Source organism: Mastigoproctus giganteus, chromosome 10, assembly GCF_048544385.1.
Source record: "Mastigoproctus giganteus isolate SK-2022 chromosome 10, ASM4854438v1, whole genome shotgun sequence".
Taxonomy (NCBI): Eukaryota; Metazoa; Arthropoda; class Arachnida; order Uropygi; family Thelyphonidae; genus Mastigoproctus; species Mastigoproctus giganteus.
The window spans coordinates 179,318,553-179,345,058 of NC_143584.1; the positions used below are offsets into that span (position 1 = coordinate 179,318,553).

General features: G+C 37.1%; 1 protein-coding gene across 1 annotated transcript in view; it reads right to left on the minus strand.

The window, feature by feature from the left end:
- LOC150079585 (translational activator of cytochrome c oxidase 1) overlaps positions 1-26,506 on the minus strand; it is a 75,625-nt gene that overhangs the window by 10,216 nt on the left and 38,903 nt on the right. Inside the window, exons 2-3 of the mRNA XM_090383128.1 lie at positions 18,934-19,043; positions 11,637-11,764 (exon numbers count right to left, since the gene is read on the minus strand). Of these exons, the coding sequence (XP_090239254.1) occupies positions 11,637-11,764; positions 18,934-19,043 (238 nt within the window). The remainder of the gene's footprint in view (positions 1-11,636; positions 11,765-18,933; positions 19,044-26,506) is intronic.

The window sequence follows — 26,506 nt, forward strand, 5'->3', positions numbered from 1 at the left end:
AAGCTTATGCAGCATCAGCCAAAAAAAAAAAAAAAAAACTCACTTCCACTTCACCCCTCTGTTCGTTCAAAATACCTGTCCAGCTGAGCCTTAAACTTATTTAGGCTATCAACCTCCACCACAAGGGATGGAAGTCTGTTCCACCAACCAACCACCCGCTGGCTAAAGGCAAATTTCCGCACGTCTATCCTACATCTGTCTTTCCTCAATTTGAATTTATGCCCTCTCAGGTGATTTTTCTGAGCTAGAGGAAGAATCCCATCAGCATTGAGCATGCTTAAACCATTCAAGGCTTTATACACCTCTATCAGATCACCTCGCTGTTGCCTAGTCTCCAGACACTGTAATTTGCAAAACTTAAGCTTTTCTTCGTAAGAGCACCCCTTTGTTCCATTCACTAATCTTGTTGCCCTTCTCTGTACTCGTTCCAGCAGCTCTACATCCTTCTTGAAATGAGGCCTCCAGACCTGTATACAGTACTCTAGGTGTGGCTTGACCATCTTATCCCTGCTGGAAAAATTCCTGTATATCATTGACAATACTCCATGAGCTACTCTTGCAGCCCGTCTGCACTGCTCAGAGAACTTCATATCTGCCTGCACAACCACCCCCAGGTCCCTTTCATTCTCTACCACTGTCAGTGTAGTACCACAGAGTTGATACGCTGCTCTGGGATTGCTGTTTCCCATGTGTAGTACTTTACATTTGTCAATGTTAAACTTCATTTGCCACCTCTCAGCCCATCTGCTCAACCTTTCCAGATCCTGTTGCAGCAGCATAGTGTCAGTAGTGTCCTTCACAACCCTGCCAACCTTTGTATCATCTGCAAACAGTGGACATTAAGCTTGATATACCATCATCAATATCATTTATAAATACAGAAAACAATAATGGACCCAACACTGAGCCCTGAGGGACTCCACTAATAACATTAGTCCACGATGAGCAGTGTCCATTGATTACCACTCTCTGTCTTCTCCACCTCAACCACCCCTTTATCCATAGCAGCAATTGGCCTCCAATGTCACACTGCTCCAATTTGTGTAGCAGTCTTCCATGTGCAACAGTATCAAAAGCCTTTCTAAGATCCAAGTATATAATATCAAAGTTATTCCCTGCATCCAGTTCTCTTGTGACTGCATCATAGTATCCAATCAAATTGGTCAGGCAAGACTTCCCCTTAACAAAACCATGCTGTGTCTGAGCTATAACTGATGTCTTGTCTAAATGATCCTGCAGTGCTTCTTTAACCAGTGCCTCCATTAATTTTCCTGGAACAGAAGTTAAGCTCACAGGTCTATAATTACTTGTGTCAGCCTTTGATCCTCCTTTGTGAATTGGGGTCACATTTGCACATTTCCAGTCTATGGGTACCTCCCCTGAGTCCAAGGAAGCTCTCATAATTATGGCTAAGGATTTGCTCACTTCCTTTGCTGCCTCCTTTAATATAACTGGATAGATCCCATCCACCCCAGGTGCCTTTCTTGTGTTTATCTTCAACAGTTTCTCCTCCACTTTACTCCAAGTTTTTTCAAGATTCTGTAGCTTACTGCTAGAGTTGAATACACCTCTGGCATTCCCCTTGCTGAATAACTCCTCATGTGTGAATGTCGATGCAAAATATTCATTTAGTTTGTTAGCTACCTGAGCAGGATCATCAACAGTTGACCCATCAATATCAAGTGGACCAATCTGATTCATCCCCTTCCTTCTAGAGTTTACATAAGTAAAGAACTCTTGGCTGTTTTTCTTTGCATCCCTTGCCAAGGATTTCTCGTAATCTGCCTTCGCCTGCCTAACCTCCTTTGTAACTTGGTTGCATATCAACTTGTATCTATCATAGGCTTCTGTGTCATGTGTTAATTTGTAAGTATCCCATGCATTTTTCTTCTCTGCCATATGCCTCATTAGTTCATCTGACATCCATTTTGGCCGAAACCTTGAACAATATTTCTTAGTTGGTATGTAAAGCCTAGTAGCTTCCAAGATAAGTTCTTTGAATGCTTCCCATTTTGAATTTGCTGTTGGTAACATCATCAGTTGGTCCCACTGTATAGAATTTAAATACTGTCTCAGTCCATCGTAGTCGCCTTTACGGAAGCAATAACCCTTCCCTTTACCCCTAATGGTAGTTACCTCTTTGAGTAAATCCAACTTCAGCACACTGTGATCTCTGCCACCTAGTGGTTCATTTATCTGCAGATTCTTAATGCATGAAGAATCACTGCTGATAATCAAATCAAGAGTATTACTCCCTCTAGTTGCCTCCCGAACATGCTGATGTAGAAAACAATCATCGAATAAATCCACAAAAGCCCTGCTAGTGTGTGAGTAACCAGCCCCCAAATTGCAGTCAATATCTGGGAAATTAAAATCTCCCATTATAAGACTCTCTGATTTACTGGCCCACTCTATTTCCCTGTACAGTTCCTTATTATACTCATCAGAGTCATTAGGCCTATAGCACACTCCTACTCTCAATTTTGATCTCCCAATGCTTATGTCACACCAAACTGACTCAACACTGCACTGTCCGGCGATGTCACTGGCTTCACTTCCTTGGTTTTTATGTGTTTCTTAACTAATAGCATAACCCCTCCCCCCTTCCTATCCTGTCTATCCTTTCTGTAGACGTTGTACTCCCCAAATTGCAGTTCTGCATCCCTTATATCTGTGTGACACCACGTCTCTGATATCCCAACAATATCTGCCTTTGATGTTTTGAGCAATACCTCAAATTCATCAAATTTATTTACTAAACTCCTAGCATTGGTGTACACGCAAGTATACCTGCACCTGTTTCTATTCTTAGCTACCCTAACACAACCCATGTGTTTACTTGTACCGCAATGGCTCCCAGAAGTCTCTGAAATACCATTCATCTTGTTTTTCAGGCTTCTGCTCATTCTAATAGAAGCAGTGCAAGAATCTCTTTCACCTCTGCCAGTGGCTACTGTCAATCTATTGGTCTTTGTCTCCCCCCAAGCTAGCAGTTTTCCGACCCACCTAACACTGCCTCGATAGCATCAGCAAATATTTTGCATCGACATTCACACACGAGGAGTTATTCAGCGAGGGGAATGCCAGAGGTGTATTCAACTCTAGCAGTAAGCTACAGAATCTTGAAATAACTGGGAGTAAAGTGGAGGAGAAATTGTTGAAGATAAACACAAGAAAGGCACCCGGGGTGCATGGGATCTATCCAGTTATATTAAAGGAGGCAGCAAAGGAAATAAGCAAACCCTTAGCCATAATTATGAGAGCTTCCTTGGACTCAGGGGAGGTACCCATAGACTGGAAATGTGCAAATGTGACCCCAATTCACAAAGGAGGATCAAAGGCTGACACAAGTAATTATAGACCTGTGAGCTTAACTTCTGTTCCAGGAAAATTAATGGAGGCACTGGTTAAAGAAGCACTGCAGGATCATTTAGACAAGACTTCAGTTATAGCTTGGACACAGCATGGTTTTGTTAAGGGGAAGTCTTGCCTGACCAATTTGATTGGATACTATGATGCAGTCACAAGAGAACTGGATGCAGGGAATAGCTTTGATATTATATACTTGGATCTTAGAAAGGCTTTTGATACTGTTGCACATGGAAGACTGCTACACAAATTGGAGCAGTGTGACATTGGAGGCAAATTGCTGCTATGGATAAAAGGGTGGTTGAGGGGGAGAAGACAGAGAGTGGTAATCAATGGACACTGCTCATCGTGGACTAATGTTATTAGTGGAGTCCCTCAGGGCTCAGTGTTGGGTCCATTATTGTTTTCTGTATTTATAAATGATATTGATGATGGTATATCAAGCTTAATGTCCAAGTTTGCAGACGATACAAAGGTTGGCAGGGTTGTCAAGGACACTACTGACACTATGCTGCTGCAACAGGATCTGGAAAGGTTGAGCAGATGGGCTGAGAGGTGGCAAATGAAGTTTAACATTGACAAATGTAAAGTACTACACATGGGAAACAGCAACCCCAGAGCAACGTATCAACTCTGTGGTAGAGAATGAAAGGGACTTGGGGGTGGTTGTGCAGGCAGATATGAAGTTCTCTGAGCAGTGCAGACGGGCTGCAAGAGTAGCTCATGGAGTATTGTCAGTGATATACAGGAATTTTTCCAGCAGGGATAAGGAGGTGATTATTCCCTTGTATAAGGCAATGGTCAGGCCACACCTAGAGTACTGTATACAGGTCTGGAGGCCTCATTTCAAGAAGGATGTAGAGCTGCTGGAACGAGTACAGAGAAGGGCAACAAGATTAGTGAATGGAACAAAGGGGTGCTCTTATGAAGAAAGGCTTAAGTTTTGCAAATTACAGTGTCTGGAGACTAGGCACCAGCGAGGTGATCTGATAGAGGTGTATAAAGCCTTGAATGGTTTGAGCATGCTCAATGCTGATGGGATTCCTCCTCTAGCTCAGAATAATCACCTGAGAGGGCATAAATTCAAACTGAGGAAAGACAGATGTAGGATTGACGTGCGGAAATTTGCCTTTAGCCAGTGGGTGGTTAGTTGGTGGAACAGACTTCCATCCCTTGTCGTAGAGGTTGATAGCTTAAATAAGTTTAAGGCTCAGCTGGACAGGTATTTTGAACGAACAGAGGGGTGAAGTGGAAGTGGTTTTTTTTTGTTTTTTTTGGCTGATGCTGCATAAGCTTGCTTTCTTGCATCAAATGCCTCTACTAATGCTAATACGTGTCAGCTAATCAAACACTGAGTGAAAGCAAACTATAAAAATCCCCAAAATTTTTAATTAGTATTTCATCTACTGGGATCCTATCTCTTCAGGAAACACAAAACTTAGTGAAAGAAGGATAATTGAAAAGCTGTAGCACTTCAATAATTCCTGAATACCATCATTTAGCAGTATTTATGTTTGGCTTACATTTAACGTTTGTAGAGTTAGCATATAATTTTGAATCACGCACTGTCAAGCGTTTCCTAGTAGAAGAAACAAAATGTCCAGCAGGTACTTAAATTCTGTTAGTGTTTTTTTATTTTATCTTACAAAATTTTATCACTCTTTAAATGTGCTTAACTGGCATAGGAGACAAGGTAGTCTCAGTGAGCATATGTCTTTTTTATTGGTGCATTTCGAAGTTAATTTTCAAATAATTGAAACTGATACATTACCTATAACTGAGTACTGCACTGTTTGAAGATAACAAAGAACTGAAACCTATGTTAGCATAATTATGCATATTTCTGATTTGGAAATGTACATAACGGAGTCAAACAATTTGTGGTATTTTCTTACCACCTCTTCAGTGACTGCAAAAAGATAACTGAGGGTTGTTATTATGAAATTCTTAAAATTTTTAGGAATTTAAAATTTTATAGTAGAATTAAGTTTTAGTAAATCAAACTTAGATCTAATTCAAGGAATTTTGTTTTAAGGTTAATTTTATGAAAATAAATATCAATAATACTTAAGCAATTACCAGCAGTCTTTGCAATATCACCATCACAAAAGGTCACTTTGGTTACAAAGAACTTGGGTGAAACACACACACACACATGTGTGTGTGTGTGTGTGTGTGTGTGTGTGTGTGTGTGTGTGTGTGTGTGTGTGTGTGTGTGTGTGTGTGTGTGTGTGTGTGTGTGTGTGTGTGTGTGTGTGTGTGTATTATATATATGAATAGTGTGTGTGTGTGTATATATATATATATATACACACACACTATTCAGGAATTTGTTGCTCCTATACTTAACTTCAATGACACTCAGATTTTTGGATGAGATCACAATCTCTATTAGGGATTACCCAGACTTCTCCTTCTCTCTCTTGGCAGAAGCACATCATAAATACTGCTTCCTCTGCATCTAAAAATCTGGATTTTTTTTTTTTTTTTTTGCTCTTGGTATTACTTTTCTTCTAAACTCACTGTACAAATATGAAATCTGCCCTATCATGGAATATTATTTCCACATCTGGGGTGGTGTCCCTCAAAACCTCTCAAGAATCTTCAGCCCATTCAAAAGATAGAAGTCCAGGTTAATTAATGACCCATCTCTTACAAAGCCTCTTCACTCTGTCTTGTAGATATTGTTTCTGCAGCATGCATTTTCTATAGATAGTTCCAAGGACACTGTTCTTCTGAAATGGAATCTGTAATTCCCTTGCTATCTTTCAAACCATGTGCAGCAAACAGTCAGCATACATTCAATGTCCAAGTCCAAACTCACAGAACTAATTTTTTTTTTGTTTTCTTATTCTTCATTTATCGCTTCTACTTCTGTTTTCAAGAACAATCTTCCCTCACAGGAAACTACAATTTACAGAAACCCAAGTCTGTTAAATACTGTCTTCTAAACCTTCAACTCATACATGGTACTATGTAAGGTTATAATACTTTTCATGTTTGGGGGTTTGATAAAAAAAAAAAAAATATATATATATCCAGAAATTAGAAATAAAAATTTCTAATTTCTGCCTCCACTATGTTTAACCAATTTCAAATAATACTTCTAAAACAGGTACCACTTAGGGGTTAAAATTTATTATTTAAAAACCTTTGTTTCAGTAGAATTAAAACGGCCAACTTATTTATTTATTCATATATCAAAACCACCTCTGATTAGTTTTATCAATACCAATTTTGATCCAGTCCCCCCCCCCAACACACACCACCCATCAGAAACTACAGTTAGTTCAGTATTCAATATACCTAGAGCAGGGGTCCCAAACTTTTAAAGAAGAGAGCCACATGTGAATTTTTGGAATATTTGGCAGGCCGGAGAAAATTCCTAATTACTGAAAACTACATTCTCTGCATAACAATAAAGTTATGCAGAGAAACAAATTTTATACCTACCTATCTCTACAGATTTAAAAATAAATTGATGGATATATAATATAAAATATACCAGTTTGTTTATATCAAATTTTAATTATTACTTATTTATTGTACTAATCACAAAAATACAGTTTAGTAATATAACAAAATTATAATTAATGCAATTAATGTGGTTGTAGAGTGTGACTAAGTTTCATAATATCAGGTTTTAAAGTACTAGTTCTAATTCTTAAAAAGTCATGTAAATGCGGGTCAGTTAGACATGATCGTATTTTTGATTTTACATATTTAATTTTTGAAAAGGTCTGCTCGCATATACATGTACTTCCGAAAATTGATATAACCTTTCTTGAAAAATTTTTAATTTTTGGATAATCTGACTGAGACAATGTTGAATAAAATTGAATTAGATTTTCATTTTTAAATATTGTATTCAATGCATCATTAGTTTGAAGATCTACCAACTCTGATTGTAAATTCTCATCAACATCACTGATGGGTACGTCAAACGGATTTTGAAAAAATTCAAACACCTTTTATTTATTTTTAAAATCAGAAAATCTAGCCGCAAAATTAACATTTTGAACAAAATTTTCAGTGGAAAAATTACAACTAGGCATATTTTTAGATAAATTATTGTGACATGGAAAATGTGAAAAATTATTCTGAAGTAGTTGACTTTTAAATAACTCCAGATTTGTTTCAAATGCTTTGACATTATAATACAATTCATTGACAAGTTTTTCTCGTACTTGTAGTTTTATATTAAGAAAATTCGGGTATTCACATATATCTGTTAAAAAGTCAAGGTTCCACAACCATTTGAGATCTGACAGGTCTGGAACAGGTTTCAATTTTTCATTCATTAACAGATCTATTTCAATTCTAAGTTCAAAAAATCTCTTCAACACGTTGCCGCAACTCAACCATCATACTTCAGTGTGATACAACAAATCACCGTATTCGGCCTGAATAGCTTCAAGAAAATTTTTGAATTGCCGATGATTCAGACCAGTCTTGCGAATAAAATTTACTGTTGATATTACTGTTGACATGACAAACTACGCCCAAAAATTTTCTGCCCAAAGACTGCTGGTGAATTATACAATGAAATTGTATTAGTTTTTTTAATATTTTTACTCTCAAGATATTTATGAAGCTGACCCAAGAATCTAATTTTAGTACCGACCATATTTTTAGCGCCATCTATTGTAACTGCTCATAGCAAATCCCAATTCAATTTGGGGCCGTCAATTGCTTCTGACACACTCAAAAATATATTTTCACCTGTTGTTGTATCTTTCAAACTTTTTAATGTAACTAGCTCTTCAGTTACTGCAAAATCTTGATTTACACCTCGGTTATAAATCAGTAACTGCTATTGAAAAAAATGTGTGAATTCACGAACATTTTCTACGAGTTGATTTTGAACAACATCTCCTAAATCTTCAATTCTTCTCATTACAGTTGATGAAGATAACTAACTTACAGATGCAAAATTCTTTACTTTCTCAGAACATACTTCTGCAATTGCCAAACAAATTCGTTTTACAAATTCTCCATCTGTAAAGGTCATTCCTTCTTCGGCAATGATTTGGGAGGCTCGACAACTAGCTCTAACTGCAGATAAATTTTGATGAGTAAAAGTTCTAATCTGTTGTTGACTTTGAAAAGTTTTGGTTAGTTCTTGGAGTTTTTTCTGCCACAAAGCTCCTTGAAATTTATCATAATTTGAGGAATGTTTTGTGGTGTAGTGACATTTCACATTATATTCCTTGAACACCGACAAGGCTTCATTGCAAATAAGACACATGAAAGCATCATTGAGCAGTGCAAAAAAGTAATTAATTGCCACCGCTCATTAAAAACGCAACACTCAGCATCAATTTTTCTTTTTTTTCGATATGACTTTTATGGAGTCACTGGAATGAAAAAAAAAACACTCGTGAATATTGAAGTAAGTAAGCACTGACATGTCTTAAAATTTTATGAAATATTTTAACATAAAGGTTATTATCATATTCATATCATGTGAAATTAATAATATAGTGTATTACGCTGTTTGCCTAATAAATTACATTATTATATTATAAAACGTATAGTTTTATATTATAATAAAAAACTATATTATTAATTACAATATAGTTTAATAAGGTGATGTTTCTGGTATCTTACCAAAACCCATCATCAGACCATGCTATGGGGAGAACAGAAAGGGCTACAAATTTGAATATTTTAGGATATTACAGTTACAATTACTAATATTACAATTTGCAAATTACGATTCTCAAGTATTAAGTTTTGCATTGCTGTTACAATAGAAAACAGAAAATTTAAGATAATACAAAGAGATTAAATTCATATCTGCTGACAGCCTCCTCTTGCTGATGCTACCAGAAACTTTATGTGCATACAGGCTGCCAGCAGTTAATTTATAGCAGAGGGATTCACTCCATTAACCAATAGGATAGTGTCATGTTTTTATCCTGGATCTGGGGTTCTTGTATAGTAGAAGCCAGAGGTGACCTTTGCTCCCATACCCTGAAATTAGGGTTCGTGTGCAGCCTGGTTCAGGATCTTACCGATACCAATCATCAGACCATGCTGCTAGTGTCAGCCAAGTTTAATCCTGGATCCAGGATTCTTGTGTAGTGGAAGCCTAGGGTGACCTTTGCTCCCATACTCTGGACATCAGGGTTGGTGTGCAGGCTGGTAAGGGATTACGAAATCCCTAATTACTGCCTCTAACGCCTCTTGCTATTTAATGACAAGGTCAAGATTAATGGATTATTTTAATGATGTTTCAAAGAATAGCTTTCAGTGGAAATAACAGAATTAATATCTAACAAGACTATGCTGACGACAGAGGCATCAACACTATTAATGAACTGATGAATGTTAAAATAATCTGTAAAATGTGTTTTTCATAAATTTTATTGTAAATGTTTATATTGTATCTAATATAAACATTAATTTTTACGATCTAATTTAAATATCCGCAGGCCGGATAAAATTCTTTCAAGGGCCAGATCGTCCTGCAGGCCGTAGTTTGGGGACCTCTGACCTAGAGGATGGCAGAAGACAGGTACTACATACTCCAAACTCATCAAGAGGAGCAAAAACATTGAAAAATTATTAGTCAGAATCATAAGTTCATAATGATGAAAAAACTTACAGCAACCTCAAAGGATTTGTATTTGCTAAAGGAGATATTCAGATATTCCAAAGCATACCAAGGAGCAAATACCATTTTTTTATACACTAATAATTTATTTTTCAGGCCTTTCTCAATGTTTTATCTAGTTTCATTAATATAAATTTCTTAATTACTCCTGGGATCAGCTTAGGTCAAACCCTGTTTATTTCATTAAGAAAATTTGCTATTCTTATTTTATAGTAATAAGACCGGTCCTGTGTTCATGCTTAAACGTGAACATGGTACAGCTTGCCAACTTTACAGCTCTATAACATCATATTTTAGTAGATAAATTTTCTGCTATTTATCATATAAGAAATATGAGGGGTGATCATTTAATTCGCAGGCTGGTGCAAGATCTTATCTTAACTGTCATCAACTGAATCTTCTGTGGATTTCTCCTCGAAACATTCTCCCTTGAACATTACACACTTTCACTGCTGTCATACCCATGCCTTGCAAGCCATTTTTTGAAAGACTGCGAAGTGCTTCTGTTGTGGCTGCAAGCATCATTGTTGGACATGAAATGCTTGCCTTTCAGGGCTTTCTTCATAAGCGAAACAGGAAAAAAATCACACGGGGCTAAGTTTAGTGAATAAGGGGGATGTGGCAGAACCTCGGCACCTATGGCAGTGATCACTGGCTGCACAATATTAGTTGTGTGGGGCTTGGCATTGTCATGATGGAGAAACCACTTCACAACAGAAAGTTCTTGACATTTCTCACGAATGTCATGGTGAAGTTTGACTGGGAACTTCAGAGTATGCTTCCTTATTCATAACTGTTCCAGGAGGAACAAATGTGTAACAAGAATGTCTTTTATGTCAAAAAATGCAAGAACCATTTGTTTGTCAGCCGAATGAGAAGCTCAAAATTTCTTAGGTCTTGGTGAATCAGAATGTTTCCACTCACTTGACTGTTGTTTTGTCTCTGAATTATAATGAAAAATGCAAGTTTCATCCCAAGTCACTTTTTGATTTAAGAAGTTTTGATCCTGTGTTTCAAAATGATCAAGCATTTCTTTGCACAAGTCTACTCTTTGCTATTTATGTTCTGAAGTCAAATTGTGTGGAATCCAGTCAGGTGATCTTTCACAATATTGTGAGTGCCACCGTATGAAATGGACATTCTAACAGCTAATTCATGAAGTGTAATTCGCCTATCTTCATCCAAGATTTCCTGGGCTTTTACGATTTGCTCAGGAGTTGTTGAGAAGGAAGGCTGACTAGGTCATCTGCAAAAGATCATGGCCTTAATCGTTTGTGCCATTAAATATGGCCATCCTACCAAGCCACGCAATACCACCATACACTTCATTCATCTCTTTGTTTCCAATGCATTTAAGCTTTGTCTGACACAATAGCAAATCACATATTGCTGTTCAATTTATGTCCGACATGATACTTGCTTCAAAACGATCATCAGTGACACACAACTAAAAAGCTCTCTTCACACAACACTAGCTCAACAAGTACTGGCATGTAAAAACAGAGTCTGCTCAGCAGCGATCAGGGAGAGTGCCTCTAGCAGCAGTTGTGGAAAGTTCGCGTGATAAACAAAATCTTGCACCAGTCCGGAAATTAAATGATCACTCCTCATAATTTTAAATATGTAATAACCTGATTTTCAAACTTACTTGAATTTTTTGCATATTTGTCTAAGATCATGTAGTGTTTCCTGATATCTGTCTGTTTCAATTTCAAGTACAAAAATACAGGCACCAGGACCAAGGATTTCCAAAACACAACATTTGACTTTACCTGCCTTCAAAAAAAAAAAAATGTTTTGTATATAGTCTAAAAAACATGTTAAATATATACCGAGTGATCACTGAATTATGACCACCTACCTAGTACTTCATAGGTCCTCCTTTTGCCCTCAGTACAGCAGCTATTCGATGTGGCATTGATTCAACAAGATGTTGGAAGCATTCGGGAGGTATGGCCAACCAAGCTGTGTGTAATGCGGTCAGCAATGCAGGTATGGAGGTGATTGGTGTATCCAGATGCCTGATATGCCTTTCCATAATGTCCTACAAGTGCTCTATGGGATTGATATCGGGAGAGTTCAGAGGCCAATCAATATACTGGAAGTCAGAACTGTGTTGCTCAAACCATTCCTGCACATGTGCCCGATGGCTTGGCACATTGTCATCTTGGAAAACACCATCACCATTTGGGAAAAAGTGTAACATAGCAAGATGTACACAATCAGCAAGCAGTTGACGATAGCAGAGACCACTGATACGTTGTTTCACATGCACCAGGTGTCCAGGTTACTGCCAGTGAAACATGCCCCACACCATACAACCGCCTCCACCGGCCTGCACTTTTGATACCATGCATGATGGATCAAGAGCCTCGTGTCGACACCAAATCCATACATGACCATCCACGGTGTGGAGTAAATAACGTGACTCATCCGACCAGCACACCTTCTTCCAGTCTTCGAACGTCCAACGTGTAGGCTCTTTGCACCAGACGAGTCTTTTACACCGATGAACCTTGGTTAGGAGAGGGTACTGTAAGGGTCGTCTGCTGGTATAGCCCATACGTGCAATACGTGGTCATGCCAGTTGTTCCGGGTTGGCCCATTGGGTAATCAACTCTTCAACAGTGCTGCACCTGTTCACCTGTACGAGTCATTGGACCCGGCACTCACCTCTAACATCAACCTTTCGCTGATCTTTGCAGTTTTGCCATCAGGTTGTTGTTTGACCGTTTTGATGCCAGTCCTGGTACACTTTAACTACGGCGGCTCTCCAGCACCCTACCAGTTCAGCCATTTGGGAAATCGAGGCACCAACTCATCGAGCACCCACAATCCGTCCTTTATCAAAGGCCGATAAATCCTTCCTTTTACCCATCACGCTTGGAATTTTACTACCTTCTGAACCACTGACACCTTATCTATGCTCGTACCTCACGTGGTCAACAGGTCGCATTCAGTTTTCATAGGAGTGGTCATAATTCAGTGATTATTCAGTGTATATAAACACACTACTAGAACTTTGTTCTAATATCAACAATTTTCAAATTTGTTCTAATATCAAATGTAACTGCTCATCTGTTTTTGGCAAAGAATAAAATGGAAAGCTTCAAATGCAAAGCCCAACCAAAATTTTGTATAATACTTTTCAAATAAATCTGGTTTAATTTATGTCAGCATTTCTTTAAAATGCCTTCACTAAGATGAAGAGCTTCAGCATAACAACAGTCTTTATCGTCTTGGGTTATAACCCAAAGACATGGAACATAAAATGTAACAGGAAGTACAGGGAAGAGAGAAGGGGAAGTGTGGTTGTGCTTCTTATCAAAAGTAGCATGAGGGCAAAAAGAGCTTTAGCAGATTCAGAAGTTATTTCTGACAGCATTGAATCTGTGTACTGTGAGTTAGTTGGAAGAAAGGTATAATGAGTGGGAATAATATACAAGCCAGAAGATTATGAAGAGTATGATGACAATCTATACATGCTGATGGAATGTGTAAGCAAGTTCGAGTGTCTTATTATGTGATTTCAATTTGCTCCTAATTGATTGGAGTAAGTGGGAGGGAAACTCACCATGGGGAACAATTTTTTTAAAATAAACTTGAATGATTAGACTATGTATATAAAGTGCTTAGCATCATAATACACAGCCATTTCTGAATAAACAGAAAATTTTTAAGGTGGCATCGTTTTAGGTTATATCTCATATTGTGAATGCCTTCACAACGAGTTGCCATGATATTGCACTACTTCGAATAAGTAACGCTTCACCTAAGGAGAAGACTAGTGTTACTTATTCTCAGATAGGTACCACCACCCAGACAGCACTGTTTCAGGGCTATTTGGCCCTTCGTCAGTGAGTGGGTAGGTACCCAAGTGATGCAATGATGGCAAAAACAGTTATGAAGTATAACTCCACAATATGAGAGATGCCTGATGGTGTATGATGTATTTAGGCTAAGGCGCATTTAGGGCTAGAGCCTCAAGCTGCGAACAAATTTAGACTATGTATATAAAGTGCTTAGCATCATAATACACAGCCATTTCTGAATAAACAGAAAATTTTTAAGGTGGCATCGTTTTAGGTTATATCTCATATTGTGAATGCCTTCACAACGAGTTGCCATGATATTGCACTACTTCGAATAAGTAACGCTTCACCTAAGGAGAAGACTAGTGTTACTTATTCTCAGATAGGTACCACCTATCTGTCTGGGTGGTGGTACCTATCTGAGAATAAGTAACACTAGTCTTCTCCTTAGGTGAAGCGTTACTTATTCGAAGTAGTGCAATATCATGGCAACTCGTTGTGAAGGCATTCACAATATGAGATATAACCTAAAACGATGCCACCTTAAAAATTTTCTGTTTATTCAGAAATGGCTGTGTATTATGATGCTAAGCACTTTATATACATAGTCTAAATTTGTTCGCAGCTTGAGGCTCTAGCCCTAAATGCGCCTTAGTCTAAATACATCATACACCATCAGGCATCTCTCATATTGTGGAGTTATACTTCATAACTGTTTTTGCCATCATTGCATCACTTGGGTACCTACCCACTCACTGACGAAGGGCCAAATAGCCCTGAAACAGTGCTGTCTGGGTGGTGGTACCTATCTGAGAATAAGTAACACTAGTCTTCTCCTTAGGTGAAGCGTTACTTATTCGAAGTAGTGCAATATCATGGCAACTCGTTGTGAAGGCATTCACAATATGAGATATAACCTAAAACGATGCCACCTTAAAAATTTTCTGTTTATTCAGAAATGGCTGTGTATTATGATGCTAAGCACTTTATATACATAGTCTAAATTTGTTCGCAGCTTGAGGCTCTAGCCCTAAATGCGCCTTAGTCTAAATACTTGAATGATTATTATTTGTACCAGCATGTTAGAGAAAATACTAGGGGTAAGAATATTCTAGACCTAATCATTACTCACAAATCAGATGACATCACAGAGCTCACAATACGGGAAGTATTGCCAGGTAGTGATCACACACAGTCGACAGCTGGATGATTAAAACATGTTGCCGTTGTTAAAGGTATGAAAAGGGAACTATGACAGTTTAAGACATTATATAGCATCTATCAACTGGGCAAAGTGTAGAGGGAGGATGAATACATTAGAATTATGGAATACCTTTAAATCAACAGTCACAGGAACCATGAATCCATATATACGAGGGGGTGTTTGAACAGTTTGTAGCCTGAGTATGAAAGGGTAGTTGTAGTGTTAAAAATTTCATTTAATGCATAACACTTCAAATAGTAACTCACCAAGTTTCTTGCAGTTTCAATTACATCTTTTTTTAATTACAGGCCCTAAGGTTAACAAGGTCGTGTAAAAGAGGAAAGATGGACAAAATTAGTCACTGTGCAGTCATCCAATATTTTGGGGAAAAAAGGGACTAACACCAAAGGCAATTCATGAGGATATGATTACAACACTGGAGGAAGATGCTCCTTTCTATTCCATGGATAAGAAGTGGGCAGCAGAATTTAAATGAGGGAGAGAGCTTAGAGGATTACTCATGCTGTAGAAGACCTGCAACATCTATCACTCCAGGAGTTGACAGAGTGCATGATCTGGTGATGAGTGATTGACAAGTGACAATTCGGTATACTGCCAGCATCTTGGACATCTCATTTGAATGCATGTACTACATAACAACAGAGGCTCTTGCTATGAAAAATGTGTACAACTGCTATCAAGTCAAGTGACCATTACATCGTTTTTCAAGCAGATCCAGCAATTTCCTTGCAAGGTTTGAAAAACGATGAAAAACTTTTGCCTCAATGGATAAGACAATGACCCTTCACTTTCAATACGAAGAGTATGATGACAATCTATACATGCTGATGGAATGTGTAAGCAAGTTCGAGTGTCTTATTATGTGATTTCAATTTGATAAAAAAGGAGCAGTTCAAACAGTGAAAACAGCTTTTCTCCCCTTCCAAAAAATCCAAGTTGATTCCTTCTACTAGGAAGGTGATTGCATCAGTTTTTTTGGATGCTGATGGAGTTTTGCTAGTGGATTACCTTCAGAAAGGCCAGGCAGTCAGAGGGGCATATTATGCAAACCTTGTGAGGCGTTTGTATGAAAACAGAGACAAATGCCGATGGAAACCCAGTAAAGGAATCTCATTCCACCAGGAACATCTGCCTGCTCATAAGTCTGTCACTGCCATGACTGCAGTGCATGAGTGTGGCTTTGAAATCATGGGCCATCCCCCAGATTCACCAGCTCTAGTACCATCAGACTTTCTTAGGGGGATTCCTAGGTATGTGACGCCTAGGTGCCAATTGAAATTTGGCACCCCTTTAAAATTTTCTTTATATGTGTGTGTAAGTTTCAGGTTTTCAGGCACCCCTTGAATGTTGGCTCCCGGGTGCAGTGCACCCCTTGCACTCTTGGGACAGCTTGCCCCTGCTTTCACCTATTTTGTAATTGAAAAATACTTGGCTGCATCCATTTTCCTACCAGCAGTGATGTCACTGCTGTAGCAGATGCATTCCTATAGGCCCAAGAGAAAACTTTTGTTGCAGATGGAATCAATGAATTGCATCGTCAATGGCAAAAGTGTATTCACTCCAAAGGGGAGGACTATGTTGAAAAGTAACATATTACCAGACTCCTCAAATACATCCATCATACTCAGACCATGAACTTTTCAAATGCCCCTTGTACCATTAAAAAGGTGCTTCCGTTGCCAGGTGGGCAGGAGCAGCAGTGCGTAGCACACATTTCTTGATTAGACTGGGGGTTTGAGCCCGTGACCACCAAATACGGCGAATGCGGAGAGGTCAGGGAATGACCACCGCATATCCCCGGAGCAATATGGCCTTAGTTGCTAATGATCCTAAAAACCAAATAATAACAACCATTAAAAAAATACAGCACCGGGAGGATGCTGAGATGGATGAATACAGCAGTGAACAGTCTAACAAAGCAGAAAAAGAATGGTATGGAAAAATTAGTATCAGTGATAGCCATGTAGTTGAAGGAAGACACTGGCTTTTGCTGTGCTGGCCAAAAAAAAAAAAAAAAATTATTTGCTTCTCTCTTCCCATAGTTAATTATCCAGTTGACTCTTTAATTTATTCAAACTGTCAGCCTCAACTATCTGCAAAGGCAATCAATGACTCGCAGGCTAAAAGAAAACTTCCTACAATCTAGTCTAAACCTCTTCCCCAGTAATTTTAATTTATGCCCCCTAGTTGTGTAATTCTTTATAACAGTGAAAATTCAGCTTTCATTCATTTTACTAACCCCTCTCAGAGCCTTATAAACCTCAATCAGGTCACCTCTGAGGGGTCTGGCTGCCAAGCTTTTGCTGATCTCACCATGCGAGTTGCCTGCCTTTAGTCCCTTTCAAGAAGCTCAATGTCTTTTTTTGCAGATGAGGTCTCCATAATACTTGAACACAGTATTCCAAATGTGGTCTTACAATTGCCTTATACAATGGGTCTATGACCTGAATATCACTACAGGATAATGTTCGATAAATCGATAGGACACCATGGGCTTTCTTTGCTGACTGTTTACACTGCTCAGAAAACTTAATATTTGCCTGTATTATAACTCCCAGGCCCCTCTCTTCCTCTACTGTTTTTAATTCAACCTCACCAAATGTATAATTTATTTGTGGAATGCTATTCCCCATGAGTGTGGGGAATTCCATTCTTGACCATTCTTGCAGCCTGTTCAAGTAATCCTGAAGGAGTGCTGCTTGGTACTGATCATTAACTACTCTACAAATCTTTATGCCGGCTGCAAATTTTGACATCACACCTTCTATTCCTTCATCAATGTCGTTTATGAAAATCAAAAACAAGAGGTCTAAGAACCAATCCTTGGGGACTCCACTTCTGATTTTACACCAATCTGAAGAATATCCATTAATCATAGCCCTCTGCCTTCTGCCCTGCAGCCATCCATCTTTGAATTTTTCCAGTAATCCCATCATGTTCCAGCTTATACAGTAACCTCTCATGAGGGATTGAGTCAAATGCCTTGCTAACATCCAAATAAACTATGTTGAAACTGTTCCCTATATCCAGCTCATGAGTAACTGTCAAAATAGCCTACTAAGTTAGTTAAACACTATGTTCCTTTAACAAAATCATGTTGTGTGTTATTCAGAATGCTATATCAATCTAAATGTCCCTGGATTGCACTCCTAACATTGCCTCTAGTTACAGAACAATGAAAAGTACTGAAGCTTACAACAGCTGAAAGTTGATCTGTAACAGTACTATAGAAAATGTTAAGAGTGGCAAGGGCTGGGTACAAGAAAAAACTGGATAAGAAAGCAAATAGGAACAAGGATTTTTAAGTGTAAAAATCCTTGTCTATGTGGGTACAAAGAAGAGGAAAACAAATCATATCAGATCCTTGTGTAAAGGGTGTGGGGAAAGGATTAAATAATATCCCAACTTGAGGTTGATTGCTGTAGCAAACTTCCATCTGTTGTTGTGGAAGTTGATAACTTAAATAAATTCAAGGAAGAACTGGACAAACTTTTGGAATGAATTAATGGGAGATTTTTTTTTTTACTGGTGCTATATAAGCTTGCTTTCTTGCACCATATGCCACTACTAATGCTAAGTTATCTTAATTACTATTTATATTACATCATGAAAATTTACACTCATATCAAATGAAGAAATAAATCACATAGGAAATAAATGGCAATAGGAAAAGCAATATGAGAGAAGCAGTATGTGTCCCATGGACAGAAGTTATATATTTTGTACAACTGGTTTCCATGATGCATGTCTCAAAAAAAAAAAAAAAAAAAAGGGGGGGGGGGTGTAGGCAGGAAAATCTGGTTTCTATTTACATTAAATTGATTATTCACAGTGAAATATTGATTTCTGTTTCTTTAACTTTACACAAAATATTTTAGATTAGATTAACAGATTTTAGAATTATTTACCAAGGTCTTCTTAATGGCATTCTCAACAGTAGAATTTGGCATGTTAGCATCCCTTGCTTGCTGCCATATATTAGCAAGCTTACTGTTCAGCTTAGGATTAGGACCACCCTCTACATAAACAAATGTTATTTAAAAATCACAAGTGTTATTTTAAAATTTTAAATGTAATTAAGAAATTAAATATTTAAGAGATCTAGTAAGAAAATGACACTCTTTATAATAAAATGATTGCAAATACAGGTGATTCTTTAGTTGTGCTACCTAAAACAAATAGACATAGGGGCATGGAATTTTACCTATGCATTTTTAGGTATAGGTAAAAGCAGCATGTGTAGATGTTTGTCCAAATGTGTACAATGCATTACTACCCTTAAAGCTTTCATCCTGGAGAGTTATCTTAAATCAACAACATATTTATGCAGAAGCAGTTTAAATGTGAATTTGCACAAAAAAGCACTAAGAAATAAGAGCATCTTGAAAGAAAAGAAAATGAAGGTGATAAAGTTAAGCAGGCAAGAAATGTGACTGATTACTGATATAAGTTCTGATGGAATATTTTTTAAAATTAAAATCTTTCCACAAAAATAGCTCTTGAAAATCCCTTAAAACTCACAGTACAAACTGATATTTCATATGGTGCTTACCAGAAATTGGTTAAAAAATAAAACTTTTACCCATATAAAGTGAAGGCAATATATCAGTTAAATAAACCAACAAAGAAAACCAAGCAGTGATCAGTTGTAAATAGATTCTGCAACACATCACTGTTTGGGCTAAACATTCTGAACATGAAATTTTTCACAGATGAGGCTTAATTTCATCTTGTTATTATGGTACCCAACCTGGATCCATCAGACACCAAAATACATGCATATGGGCAACTGAAAATGTGCATCTTCAAGTAGCCAGATGATAAAGAATGTGGAGGTAATGTAATCCCCACACATGAAGATCTTCAATGACAGTGAGGTGAGGTGATTATCCCCTTGTATAAGACAGTGGTCAGGCCACACCTTGAATACTGCATATAGGTTTGGAGGCCTCATTTTAGGAAGGATGTAGAGCTGCTATGAACGAGTAAAGAGAAGGACAAGATTGGTGAGAGGAACAAAGGGTTGGTCTTACCAAGAAAAGCTTAAGTTTTGCAAATTGCAGCATCTGGAGACTAGGCACCTGCGTGGGATCTGATTGAAGTGTATAAGGCCTTGAATAGTTTGAGCAAGTTCAATGCCGATGGGATTCTTCCTCTTGCTCAGATTATACATCTCAGGGGGCATAAATTCAAATTTAGGAAACACAGTTATAGAACAGATGTGTGGAAATTTGCCTTTAGCCAGCAGGTTTATTGCTGGAACAAACTTCCATTTGTCATTGTGGAATTTGATAGCTTAAATAAATTCAAGGAACTGGACAAAGGTTGGGAGCAAATTGATGCGTGAAATGGGAAGGGGTTTTTTTTTTTTTTTTTTTTTGGCTGACGGTACAAGCTTGCTTTCTTGCATCACATGCCTCTATTAATGCTAATGCTAAATTGAATACTTTCAAAAGGAATCTCAGCTGCCACAAAATCTCCACACCTTTCAGGAATTATAAAACAACATTGCTGAGTCTATTAATGGGATTACTCAAGATATGCCTTACTGTATTATAAAGAACATGTGTGGACATATTTGGTATTAGTAGTGGAAAATTATGAAATGAAGCATGCTTATACTGCATTAGCAAAAAAAAAAAAAAACTCACCTATAACCAAATTGTTTGTCCAATTACACTGGTCAGCAAAAAAATCAAATTTTTTTCACTCCCTATTAAAATTCAGAGCAATTCTTGTAGATTTGATGTTGCTGAATTCAAATATAGCAACCATATTGATGTAACACTCACCAATTTTAAGGGAGAAGGGATTAATGTCAAAAATTAAGTTTCTAGTAAAAAAGATTTCATATATTTTAGGGAAATGTTACATACAATACTAAATATTACATACAGTACAATGGGTCTATTAACCTTATTCTATTTACAAAAATGTTTATCTGATAACAAAATACTTTTATTGTTTTTTGGTTTCGTCCATTGGTGTCTCCTGTATGAGATTCCAACAGTAGTCTGCCAACATATTTGGACTCCATTTTCCCTGGTATCTTTTTCCCATTTGAGAAATATCTTGGTGAAACCTTTTACCATGTTTATCGGACTGCACCCAAGTTTTCAGGGGGAAAAGTCTAAATGGGAATGTTGGAAATGAAGCTTAAACAACATGTTCCATCCCAACTCTCCATATGCTAAAATTAGATCATCTGCAATTTCACTGTAATTTTGTGATTTCTCATTGCCTAAAAAGTTCCAGCAGACTTTTTTTTTAATACCTTCCAATCTCTTATTTCTGTAGCATTTAATTTTTTAGTGAATTCATCTTGGAATAGCAGTTTGATTTAAGGACTACAAAAATTCCCTCCTTCAATCTTGGCCTTACTGATTCGAGGAAACTTTTTCCTCAAACAGGAAAATCCTTCTCTTTTGTCCATTGCTTTCACAAATATTTTTACCTAACCTAGCTTGATGTGTAATGGAGGTAAACAGATTTTTGACTTATCCACAAAAGGAGGATGTGCCACACTTTACTGGCCTGGTGTAGTTTCTGAACGGTCGGCCCATTTTTTTTACCCCATAGTGGCAATCCTTCACTCGGCTGTCCCTCTTGCATAAAAAGCAGAAGTATTTAGTGTATCCACTTTGCAACCCAGTTGGCAAAACTATCCCTTTTAGGTCAACACAGATTAATTCCAGGACACTGTTACAATAAACCAAAGCACTATCCATGAAGTAATAGGTTGTTATGCTAAATTGCCTCTTCCTATAAAAAGATGCCTTGACAAGAAGATTCCACTGCTGAAATCGTGATCCTAGATTTTGAGCCTTGGTTTTGGAGAGGTCCAAATCTCTGACCAAATCGTTCAATTCTCCCTTAGTGATTAGATGCAGCTTTGCAGTATCAAGAATTGAAAACTCTGGATACATACTTGTTCATATTTTGGAGACTCCTTTTCCGATTCTGAATCAGAGTCAAGTCCATAAGTTTCTGGTGGCTTTGGCACTGTAACAGTGCGAGGACCAGGCCTTAGAGCAGAAGGTATGTTGGGATACACTGCTTTATGCTTGGATTTCCCAGGGTCATTAACTAGAAATATTGGTCATGCAAAAGTAACAATCATTTATGTGGTTGTGAGGTTCCCACCATACCAATGGAATAGCAAAAGGCATCAATTTATGACTACCACTACACCAGCCTGTCAATATCCTTGAACATGAGCTACAGGAAATTATATAGAGCACATACTTTATCATGATCTCTGACCTTACATCTAAAATAGAGTTCACAGACTTTTGTCACAAGTTGTGACACTGGCTTCTGCTGCGATTTTAATACGGCTTCTCTGCAAATGTAGTAAAAGCTATCAAGCTTATTTCAGTAAGAACGTGACAAATTTCATGTACGGTTGAGGTACTTGCACATAAGAACACAATTAAGTAATTGTAGATTTTATTTCTAATTTAAACGTAGTTCATGATTCACACTTATTTACAAACACTAATACACTAAATCACTTGTTCACTACTCACTCTCTGAAAGACTTTTTGAAATACAAAAATGCTTTCTTGGTGTGGAACCCACTCATATTATACCAGGACTAATGTTATTAGTGGAGTTTCAAAAGGTTCAGTTTTGTATCCATTTTTACTTTCTGTATTTATTAATGATACTGCTGAAGGTACATCAGACTTAATGTCTATGTTAGCAGATGATACAAAAGTTGGCAGGGTGGTTAATGACAGTAATGAAGGTATACTGCTGCTGCAAGATCTAGAAAAATTAGGCGGATGTGCTGAAAACATGGCAATGGAAGTTTAACATTGACAAACAAAAGGTATTCCATACGGGTAGCAGTAATCCCAGAGTAACATACCAACTGTGTGGTACTACATTCAGAGTAGTGAAAAGAACCTGGGGTAATTGTGCAGTCAGTTATAAAGTTCTCTGACCAATTCAGACAGGCTGCCAAGATAGCTCATGGAGTTTTGTCAATGATATATAAGAATTTTGCTAGCAGGGATAAGGAGATGATTATCCCATTGTATAAAGCAATTGTCAGGCCACATCTTGGGCACTGCACATAAGTCTAGATGCCTCATTTTAGGAAGGATGTAGAGCTTCTGGAACAGGCACAGAGAGGGGCAACGAGATTGGTGAGGGGAATAAAGGGATGCTCTTACCAAGAAAGCTTCAATTTTGCAAACTGCAACATCTGGAGGCTAGGCACCTGCAAGATGATCTGATTGAGTGTTTAAGGCTTTGAATGGCTTGAGCAAACTCAACACTGATGGGATTCTTCCTATTGTTCAGACTGTGTGTGAGAGAGCATAAATTCAAATTGAGGAGGGATGGTTACAGAATAGATGTGTGGAAGTTTGCCTTCAGCCAATGGGTGGTTGATTGCTGGATCATACTTCCACCCACTGGTGTGCATGTGGATAGTTTAATAAATTCAAGGATGAATTATACAAACTATTGGTTAGTATTTGATTTTTTGAATTATGCTTTTAGTGTACTAATTTTTGATCTTATATCAGTATATTGCAATGCTTCATTTTTTTTATAGTTGAAAATTTTGCAAATGTGTTTTTGGCCACTAAAAGTACTGATTAGTTTTATTATAAAACATTCATTAATTATACTTAAATTTTCAGGATAATTGAGGTAACATAAAATTGAAACATAACACAATTAATCTCTGCAAAATTTGTTTGTGGAGGCATTAATTGTATAAAACTTTGGCATTTCTCCAACAAAATTTTAAGCCAATATTTAGAAAAAAAAAAACCACACTTTGAAATTAACATATTCCAATGAAAAAAAAGCAAGAAATATTTATTTATTTTGCCTGTATATGTGTTAAGAATATATTATATACACAAAGCAGTAACATGAAATCATTCATGATAACTATACTGAGAGATTGATAAAGAACTGGACTAATATTTTTTGACCAGATGATGTCAGTGCACAATGCAGTGTACTGCAAGAACTTCGGGACATACTTCCTTTGGGGGGGGGGGGTATAAAACCTCTATCTTCCAACCATGGAGGTAGCACCATCAGTGGCACAGGATACCAAATTTTCCAATGGTACTTGTTTTTCATCAAATTGTGTTTTTACCGCAGCAAAAATTGATGCTCCAGTATAGTCAGTTTCTATGGATTTTACAAACATCTCTTCATGCAATTTACAATCATCATCAAAATAACAAGCATATGCCATTAGAAGGGCCTTGTTGTTAGTAACTGTGGATTCATCAATCTGCATTTCTCCAACCATGGAGGTTGGAGAAATGCAGATTGATGAATCCACAGTTACTTTGACCAGATGATGGATGGGATCTATCCAGTTATATTAAAGGAGGCAGCAAAGGAAGTAAGCAAACCCTTAGCCATAATTATGAGAGCTTCCTTGGACTCAGGGGAGGTACCCATAGTTTACAAACTAAATTAGCTGCTCTTCAACGTTAACGATTCATCTTCGAACTTAATCGTTGCTCAATGGCAATGCTTTTAAAATACTGGAAGGATTTTGATGTAACACTGTTAAAATTACAGTCTCTAATGAGGGTCGTATCATCACCACCGTAATAATAATGCCTTATTACTGCATGTTTGACATCATTATAAGTGGGCCATAAGAAGTACAGAAAGCTACATTGCTGCACACAATTGAAGAAAGCAAATGTATGCTGCAAGGGTCAATATGAAAAAAAAACTAATAATAAAATAATCAGTTTTGCTACTTAAGTGTGATAATTTTTTTTAATCATAACACTGAAAAAACAAAGACACATTTTATAGTTAATTATTTTATTACATTTTGAATGTTTTACATGTAATATGTAATCCAACTAATGTATACATTTATTCATTTAATCTAATTATTTGATGCTATAGCTGAACAGAAATTATTTAATTATTTTACTTTAAATTTAGCTCTTTTTCAATGTTTGAAGTTTACGTTTATATGTTGCTTTTAATACATCATTTTTCTTTTTACAATAATTGTTGAGAAAAATATTGATAATGGTATTAATTAGCAAATTTAAAATTATTTCTACAAAATGACCATTTTTTGCATTCAAAGAAAATTCCATAGTTTCAAAGAAATTTGACATAAGTAATGATAAGAAATCTCTCTGATTATGTAACTTCAAGAATTCTTTCTCTAGGGCTTGTGACAATATAATGGTATGAAGAAATCAAAACGAATGGTATCAAAAGCTGTATGAAGATGTTCAGCACCTTCAAATGATGGATAATAAAATTTTTTTTATCAGAGTTAGGTTGGTTTAACCAGTTATTGCGAATATATTTAAAAATATGAATTGCATCTATAACAAAAAAGGGGACGTGACAAATCAACGGGATTAGGATAATCAATACTTAGTTGTGGAGGATATGTAAATAGTGAAATACTTTTACTATTAATTGAATTATTATCACTTACAATTGCTACAACATTATAACCAATTTTTTCCAAATCCACAATAATTTTTTTTCAAAACTGAATGCCATTTTTCTGCACTAATTTTTTTCACGGAAAAAGACATCTTTGTAATTTGACAATAAGTTTTGAATCATAAATACATATGCACTTGTAGCTGCGTCAGTACTATATTGTTTTCTACATCAGCATGTTCAGGAGGCAACTAGAGGGAGTAATACTCTTGATATGATTATCAGCAGTGATTCTTCATGCATTAAGAATCTGCAGATAAATGAACCACTAGGTGGCAGTGATCACAGTGTGCTGAAGTGGGATTTACTCAAAGAGGTAACTACCATTAGGGGTAAAGGGAAGGGTTATTGCTTCCGTAAAGGCGACTACGATGGACTGAGACAGTATTTAAATTCTATACAGTGGGACCAACTCATGATGTTACCAACAGCAAATTCAAAATGGGAAGCATTCAAAGAACTTATCTTGGAAGCTACTAGGCTTTACATACCAACTAAGAAATATTGTTCAAGGTTTAGGCCAAAATGGATGTCAGATGAACTAATGAGGCATATGGCAGAGAAGAAAAATGCATGGGATACTTACAAATTAACACATGACACAGAAGCCTATGATAGATACAAGTTGATATGCAACCAAGTTACAAAGGAGGTTAGGCAGGCGAAGGCAGATTACGAGAAATCTTTTGCAAGGGATGCAAAGAAAAACAGCAAAGAGTTCTTTACTTATGTAAACTCTAGAAGGAAGGGGATGAATCAGATTGGTCCACTTGATATTGATGGGTCAACTGTTGATGATCCTGCTCAGGTAGCTAACAAACTAAATCAATATTTTGCATCGACATTCACACATGAGGAGCTATTCAGCAAGGGGAATGCCAGAGGTGTATTCAACTCTAGCAGTAAGCTACAGAATCTTGAAATAACTGGGAGTAAAGTGGAGGAGAAACTGTTGAAGATAAACACAAGAAAGGCACCCGGGGTGGATGGGATCTATCCAGTTATATTAAAGGA